Source organism: Thermobia domestica, chromosome 17, assembly GCF_964235325.1.
Source record: "Thermobia domestica chromosome 17, izTheDome1.hap1.1, whole genome shotgun sequence".
In the NCBI taxonomy this organism is placed as follows: Eukaryota; Metazoa; Arthropoda; class Insecta; order Zygentoma; family Lepismatidae; genus Thermobia; species Thermobia domestica.
Genome location: NC_137470.1, coordinates 23478098 through 23488845, shown reverse-complemented (window position 1 = coordinate 23488845; position 10748 = coordinate 23478098). Strand labels below are relative to the sequence as shown.

General features: G+C 33.0%; 1 protein-coding gene across 1 annotated transcript; it reads left to right on the top strand.

The window, feature by feature from the left end:
- Positions 1–849: 849 nt before the first annotated feature.
- On the top strand, positions 850–1434 carry LOC145673961 (uncharacterized). Its single transcript, XM_081743781.1, has one exon. The coding sequence runs from the start codon at positions 850–852 to the stop codon at positions 1432–1434; it is 585 nt and encodes a 194-aa protein (XP_081599907.1).
- Positions 1435–10748: the final 9314 nt, after the last annotated feature.

Below are 10748 nucleotides of genomic sequence, written 5' to 3'. Positions count from 1 at the left end.
TTCAAATTCTTAATTCCATTTGGAAGTTGCTTCAAGCCTGCAACCCATTGGACAAACAACATGAAGCATGCTGCCTAACTTCTATCATTTGCACACGTTTTCCATTTTCCCCTCCCTATATTTTACCATTGAGGTCAATATATATTTCAAGTAGTATTTGGACAATCTGATGTATTGATAATTGTGTCAGGAACAACGACTGTTCGTCTTTGAGAGTTATCATGATGGAAAAAAAATAATTTTTCGATATTGGATTAATAATTTCTCTACGTGCAGAGGATCAAAATCTTAGGCAAATTCTACTCATTTATTTCTACATAGCCTGTATTAGGATCCGCGAAAGTCAAATCGGCTTTTACCTCTTAATATTTTAGGCAACTTAGAATGAAAGAACCAAGAGTTTGTAAAATTTGTTTATTGGGCATAAACTTATGGCAGCACTTGGGCAACATTGAACTTAAGATCTAGAACTGCGGGTAAAATTTTATATTAATATGATATATAGTACAGTCTGTTACAAAATAACTGCACCACCTGCTAAAATTTCAAGGTTTTATCTCTAAAGGGGCTTAACGTATCATACACTTGTTAGCCATTGCATTTTGATATGTTTTTGTTTATTACTACTCATGGATTTTGTGTGATCTTTGCTCAACACGTGGCAGTGCATTCACTATGCAAATGGCTGCCTCATGTATGCGCAAGTGAATGGTAATCCGCTGATCGTTGTTAATGAAAATTTCTTCCATACGTGACCTTTTGGGCTTGTGGGTTGTTGTTTATAATTTGTATATGATATTTAGTGCTTTGTGATTGTTCCTCAATAGTTAATGTGATTACATACTAAAAATGGGTAAAATACTGAATGACATATCCCCTCGTAAACAAGGGAAGATACTGGCGTTGAACTATCGTGGCATTTCGCAACGTCAAATTGCAAAACAACTTGAACTGCATCATACAACGGTTGGTAGAGTTATTAAAAAGCAAACAATGTATAACAAGTCCTCTTTGAGAGACAAATGTGGCCGAAGGCGAAAAACAAGCCCTCGTGTAGACAGAAAAATAAAGGGCCTAGCTCTGACAAACAGAGCATCATCTTCACGACAAATTGCTCAAACTGTGTCCGATGATACAGGTGTTAGTGTAAGATATGTGACAGTTGTCAGACGGCTAAAAGAACAAGGAGTTAGGAAGAAAACACCTCGAAAGAAGCCGATACTTAACACAAATCACGTAAGAGCCAGGAAATACTTTCTTACCATGTACGAAGCGTGGGGTGTTGAAGAATGGGAACATGTGATTTTGATTTTCTCCGATGAGAAAAAGTTTAGAGTGCTTGGGAATGACAGTGGCATCCGCCTATGGATGAGAGATGGGGAAGAACTTAATAGCGAACTTAATCACCGACAAAGAAGTTTGGTGAGAGTGTAATGGTGTGGGGCTGTTTCACGTCGAAAGGTGTCGGAAGATTAGAAATTTGCAACAGGTCAGTTAACGCACAGTATTACATGGACATTTTAAACCGTAAACTTCTATCAACAGCAAGGGATCATTTCTCAGGCAAAAACTTAGATTACTTCATATTTCAAGATGATAATGCGCCGTGTCACAGAGCTGCTATGGTTAAGAAGTGTTTTGCAGACATGCATATCCAAAGGTTGTGGTGGCCACCTAACTCTCCAGACATGAATTCTATTGAAAATTTATGACATATCATGTCCCGCAAGCTTTCAGGGAAGTACTTTCAAACAAGGAAGGAGCTTATTGAAGCTCTGGTGCAAGTGTGGTTCCATGAGTTAGACGAATCCTTGTGCCAATCTCTCGTATACAGCATGCCAAGTAGGTTGGCATCATTGAAAGCTGCACATGGGAAACATACAAAGTACTGAATGAAGTATATACACAGTTATGGCTTTTATACACTTAACAGTACTGTTCAAAAAACTCGCATTCATTTCTTGTTCATTAATGAGATGTTAACATGCGTTCATACAAAGTACATGAAAACAATTATATTCACATTTTTTGTAATAATGAGTATTTGTAGCATAGTATTATGTAATATATTGTATTTGAATATTTTGTCTCTATATATGCAGTAGGTAAAACACCAAACGATGTATGAGAAATAATTTGAAACCATTCCTATTAATGTATTTCATAATATATATAAACATTCACAAAATGTATAAATTTTTCGTAGGTGGTGCAGTTATTTTGTAACAGACTGTATATAATTTTCTACCTTATTTTAATTTGACTATTTATTTCTTTTAATTTGGTGGCCATTTTCACCTTACTAAAAGAGAAGTTGCCACTTATATTCAGATTTATAAAGGACACCTGAAGAAAAAAGTTCAGAAACGTAAATAAAATTCACAGTTTTGGCACTTCATGGGACCATGAAATTTTTAACTTTCTCAATTTGATCAGAAGACTTAAAGCTTTGAAAAATAATCAATATTAAGATATCCTTAAAAAGGAAGTTAATGTAACGAATTTTTGCCAATTATAATTAAAATTATAGATCTCTATATTCTAAACTTGGTACACATTAATACGAAATATGAATTTCCAGTTTTGAAGTGTAAATTGTAATTTCTTTATAAGACAAAACATAATGCTACGGTTTCGAAAAGAAAATCTTATAGGCAAATCAATGTTACAAGAAAGTAAATTACAAGCTGGTAGATTAAAAGAAGTAAACAATACAAAACTCACGGACACAGTGTTGTTCACCTCAAGGTTACTTGGCCGGGATCGAACCAGAGACCCCACGCACTAGAGGTAAGTGCTTACCACTGAGTCACCGTGCAACCTATAAAGTTTTAACCACATATTTACTATCCGAAAAACTTAAATACTTTGATTTCCTTCTATATAACACATATTAATTTATTATGTAAACAAATACTCAAGAAATATAAAGGAAATACAAACCTTTTGAATATAGTTTATTTATGTTGGCGTTTTCGTTATAATGGCCTATAAAGCCATCACTCAAGATCCAAAAAGAATAAAAATAAAAGAAATGACAAACATTTTTTTATAATTTGCTTCTTTATTGTTAATTAAAGTTACATGATAGTAGAAGGTGAAATGATATACCTACAGAAAGAGACTTTATAAACAAAAATCGAAATCCTTTATAATGCTTGGGTCGTCTTAAGTGTTCGATTCTCCGTTGTACCCATTACTTTGTGCAAGGGATGGAGTTGGAGTTGTTTCAACAGAAGGTCTCACTTGAAGTCAGTCCTGTATACATCCACCCTTTCTTACACCCATTGTAATATACGGCAACCTGCCAAAGATTTCAAGGTTCGTAAACTCAAGCAAGCAAGAGAAGTAATTACATATTGAACACTTATTGATTATTATTATTATTTTATTATTTCTTAAATTGTTATTTTATTATTTCTTAACTTACCACGTATTTTCCACATGTCGTTAAAAATTAGTCGTTTTCCTTGATAGAATTGATGCTATTGCCTATTGTAATTTGTAAGAATATGAGCAATAATGCCAAAAAAAATGTTTTGTCAAAATGTTAACAACAGACTGGAAAAAAAATAATTCCTGAAGTAAGCATTTCACAGCAAAGTACCTTCAAAATTCTTACTGTGCAGGAAAATACAAACCAAAACACACATTTTATAATATTTATAATGCTCTGGGATAAGACATTTTTAAATCTCAAGAATATTTGTTATTTCATTCACATTGACAGTACTTGTGGATTATGATACATTGTACTTTCTGTCTACGTCAAATTTTCCGTCACTACCCATCACAGAATAATATGGAAAGTCTTTCAAATAATCAAATATGGTAGATTAGGGAACACAATAAGCTCATTGCGAAAGATTATATTCTCAGCGTGATGCTTAGCTACAAAGAACATTAGAACTAAGATATCAAGTAAGTGGAATTGCATTTCTTCTTAAATCTATAAACATAACTAGTAATACCATAAAACAAGACGTCCAAAATCGTGGTTTAAATAAAGTTTACAGAATATTTCCATAATATCGAATATCTTTGGAATTTTAAGCTAAGGGTTTAACTATTGTATTTATTTGACACATAAATTACGACTCAAAATTAAAATGAATTCTCGACTCGTTATTGTCCGATATTGACTTTGAAGGCTTTCTTCCAGCATATTGCCTCAATCAGGTCATGATGCATTTGATTCATTTAATTAAGTTTAGTAAAAACAATTCTAATTACTGGGATTATATATGGGATAATGAACCAAAGAAAAATGCATAGTATCATTTTTGTATAGCTCATAAAATACCGCTTTATATTAAGAGCTCCGTTTCAATTGCTTGAACGTTATGTTGCTAGTAAACTGACTAAACTGAGAAACACTCACATGTGGAATAATATATATTTGCTAGAGAACAAACTACATAAAAGGCGTGGGGTATAAAGTGGTTGAGACTTATACTATCTATTTATAGGTAGTCACTCTCACAAGACGATCTACCCTATCTTCCTCTTTTAATGTAAATTTTCAATCCTTGTCTAAATTACTATAAAATTTAGATAGACGTCCTTCTCATCTAGTTCTTACCCCAGGGTCAGACCATCACTGTTGGACCATATTGTACCACTTTGTGGCAACTGCGATCCAGAAGAAGAGACTTGGAAAAGTGAGCGCAGGAATAATGCATGATAATGCATATCAACATACAGGAAATCTAACGTTGCATAATATACAGCAATATGATTGGGACATCTTTGACCACTCTTCCTAAATCTCCGACATCGCACTTTAACTTCCACCGGTTTCTCTACCTATAGTAATTTGCGGCCGAACAACGTTTCCACAGCTAAACACAGTTCCAGATAGTTGTGATATTTCTGTGTTTATTAGTAAACTATCAATGATGAGTATATAATTTTCATAAAAAATATTCACAAGGGTTAGTTTACTCTTAGAGGTGAGTTATTTTTCCCCTAACTTTCTCAAGTACAAACCATGCGATTTTGTTTATCTTTCATAAAAATATATCTCATTTATAACCCTGGTACATGATATAAGTAATTTTTTCGTGAAAAATCCAAAATCAAAGTTTACTTTTGAAAGTGACTTTTCTTTGGAAGAAGTTTTCCGAAATAGCTTTATAATTTTGTTGTACTTCGCAAATAAATGTCTCAGTAATAACTACACCATGAAGTGACTTAGTTTGCACAAAGCAAGCAAGTTTAGTACGGTTGTTTGTACTCTATTTTTTTATTTTGTATGTTTTCACTACTACTTAAATAGTTTATATTTTAAAATTATCTTTCATTGTATATGCCTATACTACAAACTTCTGGAGAAAATATATTTTAAAAAGCCTAACCTTAAATCCTTTCTGATTCCCTTTCACCAAGGAACACAGGATCCCGCTGGAAATTGACTTGAATGTGTGGGCCTGAAAAGAGTTAAATACTCACTTTAATTTTGCAATTAATTTCCAGTTGGAAATTCAATCTAAATCAATTACTATTCTAAATTAGTACTCGTATTTCTGAATTAAGTTCGAAGTAATAAGAAAAATAATAGGAAGATTTTCCTAAGTAGCCTTTTACTGTGGACAAAGCATTACGTCCAAAGGTACTGTGCAGAAATTTGTTAAACAAGTATATTAACCCTATAAAACATGGGACAAATAAACATGTAAAGGCTTTGAGATAAGCGTTTTCGTCAAGATTTAAAACAGATCATTTGCAGTTTCTGAGTGACTCTAAGTTTCTCTTTTTGAAATGTGCTTTATTTGAGCTTGGTAAAAATCGGAAACACTGGGTAATATACAAAGCCTAATTTGCATTTCAGTACGATATATATATATATATATATATATATATATATATATATATATATATATATATATATTATTTTGTTGAGAAGGTTATTTACAGAGAGAAAAGTTTGTCTTACAATGGAGTAATAACATTAATAACAAGATAAATAAAAATAACAAATGGGAAAAGCTTATCCAGTGCCTATATACTAAATGTTCCTTTCCTGCATTTCCTAGGGTACTGAAACAAACACTGAAAACTACGTAAGCCTTGAACACTGAAAAAACCGAACTTCCGGACCGCAAAATACAAACAGAACTATTTGCAATGTTTTAAATATAAACCTTGTAGTATCTAATACGAATGACTCTCTTGAATCGCAAGATTCATCAAGTTTGAGGTAAAAAGCACCTTGGAAAGAGTTTTTTGAAAGCTTGATCTCTGGAAAATTGATAATAAAACTCTCCGCAATAGACTGATATAGAATAGAATCTATTAAAATCGTTTTGCTTCTGCAGCATTGAACCCTACACTGTCTTAAGTCGCTGTTTTAGTGGTTATTGATCTTAGAATTTTATTTCGTTCCAATTCACGCGAAGCAATAAAAAATTAGCCACGTGCAGCGTGAATTAAAATCAAATCAAATGGAAATCCCACAAGAGTCATTATCCAATAATGTTATATCTCATTTAACATACTCTTCAGTACGGTCTTATTGAAATAGTATAGTGATTTTTGAAAGATGTTTCCTCAAACAGTAAGTAATATACCCTAAAATAAACTTATTTTAATATATATATATATATATATATATATATATATATATATATATATATATATATATATATATACGCTAATGATTATGACATCAAACACTATTCGAAGCTTTCTTGCACCCACTGGAAAACGTGAAGTATATTAATATTTATTTGCATATATTGTTAATTTCAGTTTTTATTTAGTGGTCAATTTGAAGGCATTTTGTTATACTACCATTAAGAAACCCATATACATCATATTACGAATCAATCATTATGGAACAATTTCATGTGTTACACGCAGCAGTGGTACCAATCTTTGAAAGTTTAATTTGCAACTTTTTTCTTTTTTAATTGATTTTGTGAGTAATGGTGCATTCAGTATAAAAATACAACAAGATTTCTCTCTCTCTCTCTCTCTCTCTCTCTCTCTCTCTCTCTCTCTCTCTCTCTCTCTCTCTCTCTCTCTGTCTCTCTGTCTGTGTGTGTGTGTTCCTAGTTTCCGGCGTGAGGGTGTGGATACTACCAGATATACTTCCGTGTGTACATATGTTAGTGTGTGTGGGGGGCGAGGGTATATGAAGTATTAATTGGGATCGCGTAGTGGAATTTATCGATATTAGTACGTACATACGTGCGGCCGTTACTTCACACGATAACTTTGGACGAATGCAATTTTTTTTTAATTCTGCTCTTTGCAATAAATAAGTAGAGTGACTCCTCTCGAGGGAGTTTCTTAATGGAGGTGATTCGCCAACTGGGAGTGGTAGAAATGGGTCATTTCCGATCTTAACATTGATCACTATAGAGGGGAAATGGTAATAAATAGTAAGAAGCAGTTTTCGGCAATCGATAAAGGGTATTAAGGATAACTTTCAGCTTCATCCTTCACATCCTGGTGAAACCGGAAGAGATAGAAATTAACCTAACTATGACTTCTGGCTTCAAATTAATCTACATAGTGGGATAGGATGAAACTGTTTTAGGAATGAATATATCGTCGTGGGAATAAATATCGTCTTCTCTCTTAAAGTTCTAATCAAGTCGGAAGTAGCAAAACTCAACTACTTTCCATTTTAGTGTTGATTACAACAGATTAAAACGATACTAAATAGCGAGAAGAAGTTTTCTGAAATCAATTAAGTGTCCCAAGAATATGTTCTATCTCGACTCTAATCTTTCTACTAAAACTTGAAGTGGTAGAAATCAATCGCTTCCGGTTATAACATTGAGCGTTATAGAATGGATAGCGAGAAGGCTGTTTTAGGTAATTCATTAAGTGCTCCAAGAGTATATTCCATCTCGGCAGTGATCCCTGTACTCAAATCGGAAGTGAAATAAATATACTAGAGCTTCTGGTTCCCAAACCACTACACAAAATATAACATGATCCTCTTTAAGATTTTATTATTATTAGGATCACGTAGTGGAACTTGTAATATCGTAATGTTAGTACGTACGTACATACATACATCCGTTACTTCGTTCGATAACATTTGAAAGGATGCAAATTTTCTATTTTTTTAATATATTTTTATTTTATTTTATTTTATTTATTTATTTATTTGTTTGTTTGCAATAAGTAGATAGTGTGATTTTCTTGAGGGAGTTCATTAATAGAAGTGATTCGACAGACAAAATGGTAGAAATGAGTTATTTCTGGTTTTAACGTTGATCAATATAAAACAAAAACGATAATGGATAGCGAAAAGCGTTTCTCGTTTCAAGGGAATCTTTCATCTTATTCTTAACAATCTAGTAGAACTGGAAATGGTAGAAATGAGTCATTTCCGGTTTTAACATTCATTACTATAGAGCAAAAACGATAATAAATAACGAGATGTTTTTGGCGATCAATTAAATTTTTCAAGGATAACATTCTTCACATTTAACAAGATAGTAAATTCTGAAAGTAACCGAATTGAGCCATTTCCTGTTTCAACGTTTATCACTATAGAGTTAAAACGATAATAGATAGTAAGAAGCAGTTTTCGGCAATCGATAAAGAGTTCCAGGAGTAACTTTCATCTTCGTGCTTAACACCCTAGTAAAAAGGAAGTGTAGAAATCACCTATAACTTCCGGTTTCAATTTAATTTACATAGAGCATAAACTATAAGATATAGGGAGAAGCAGTTTTATGGAATCAATTTAATGTTGTGGGAACAGGTAAGTTATTATCTCTCTTAAACTCCAAACCGGAAGTAGCAAAATCCAACTACTTCCGGTTTTAGTGTTGATCGCAATAGATTAGAAAAGAAAACAGATAAGGAGAAGCGGTTTTCTATAATCATTTAGTGTCCCAAGAATATGTTCTATCTCGACTCTAGCCTTTATACTACAAGCAGAAGTGGCATATATCAATCACTTCCGGTTATAAATTGAATGTTATAAATTGGAGAGCTAGAAGTTATTTTATGTAATTCATTAAGTACCGCAAGAGTGTATTCCATCTCGACAGTAATCTCTCTATTAATACCAGAAGTGAAAGAAATATGATACAAATTTCGTTATCCGTATTAATTGAGAACATATTACGTCATCCTCTTTGCGGTTTTTACTAGAGTTTATTTTTAAATTAAATACTAGCCGGATGTTTACTAAATTTTGTGAGCTACTAGCCCATTCCCTAAGGAATAAGTACTGGTATATTAAGTGGTCAAACTCGGCCAAGAACATGGTGGACGCGGCTTGCATTTCATACCTTATTTCTCGATAACTACTTAATTAGCCAGCAGCATTTTCTTTATAACTATTGGCCGAATCGGAACAAAATTCGTTGGTGGGCAGCCCTCAACCCAATTAAGATCTCTACATTTGCTGGCCAAGATTGGCCAAGTTTTGGGCTTGATTTGCGTATGGTAACTTATTTCTCGGTAATCTCTTGCCAGATGCAATCTAAAGGATTTGCCATTACAGAGAGCCACTCGTCCCTATTTATCGATTTTGCTTTATAGTGTTCAACGTAAAACCGGAAATGGTTTATTTCTACCACTTACAGTTGGTAAGGAAAGGAGATGAAAAGTATTCTTGGAATGCTTAATCGATTGCCGAAAACCGTTTTTGTTTTATAGTGGTCAGTGTTAAAACTTGGAAATGGTTGATTTCTACCACTTTCGGTTTATGGATCACTTCAATTAACTAGCTTCTCCGAAATAATTACTCTACCCATAGTTTGCAAAAAAAAAAAAAATAAAAAAATAAAATAAATAAATAAATAAATAAATAAATAAAATAAAAATTTGCTTTCTTTCAGGAGCTATCGTGCGCAGTAGGGTGTATCGAAAAAAAATCTTTTTCTAAATCCGCTTACGGCTAGTGCGGATTTTTGGCCAAATGGCATCAATAAAACGTATAAAAAATCTCAACTCGATCAGACAACTCCTGCTGCCGAGTAGAGCCCAAATATTAGAAAAATCAACAAAAGATTCACTTTTCAACTGATTTTCCAAGAAATATATTTTTTAAATATTTCCTATATTTTTCGGTCTTTTAAATTATTGAAATAGCATTGGAAAGGAGAAATAAATACATAAAACAAATTTATTACGGTTATTTCTGTACACCACAAGCATAAAAACCTAGTTAATTATTTGTAAAAATGCACTGATTTTCTGGCGTATCGTACAATTAAATTTTAATATAAAATTATTGAAGTCTCTTGAATAACGAAGAAAACAATTTAGTGCTAAATTCTAAGAGCAGTAATAGTATAAATAATTTGTTCCTAATGCCGTATGCATCTGCTTATCACACTTGATCGCCTGCCGCCCACCTCTCCCCGAACGCCTCTTCCCTTGTACTTGCCCAGCTGAAAGGATCGGTCTTATCAGTCGCCAGTAGTCAACCAGCTGTGTCGAACGTGATTGTCGCTGCTTGAGTTATTTATTAGTGCTGTAGGAAATTTTAACTAAATAATTTTTTTTCGTGTGAAGTGCAGTATGTAGAAGTGAGAACCGTGTTTTAGTTGTGTTAAGTACTTTTTATTAGGAAGAGAGTGACAGATACGCTGACGTTATAGCATCGACAAGTTTGTTAGGTCTGACGTTAGGAATAGCATTATTGGGACACCCAAGGAATTGGGTAGAACACAGCTAACAACCGTTGAAATGTATTGAGACAATACTTATTTTATGTATTTATGTATTTATTTCTCCTTTCCAATGCTATTTCAATAATTTAGAAGACCGAA

Coding starts and splice junctions, on each gene's coding strand:
- LOC145673961 (XM_081743781.1), top strand. CDS start 850: ATGGGTAAAATACTGAATGACATATCCCCTCGTAAACAAGGGAAGATA.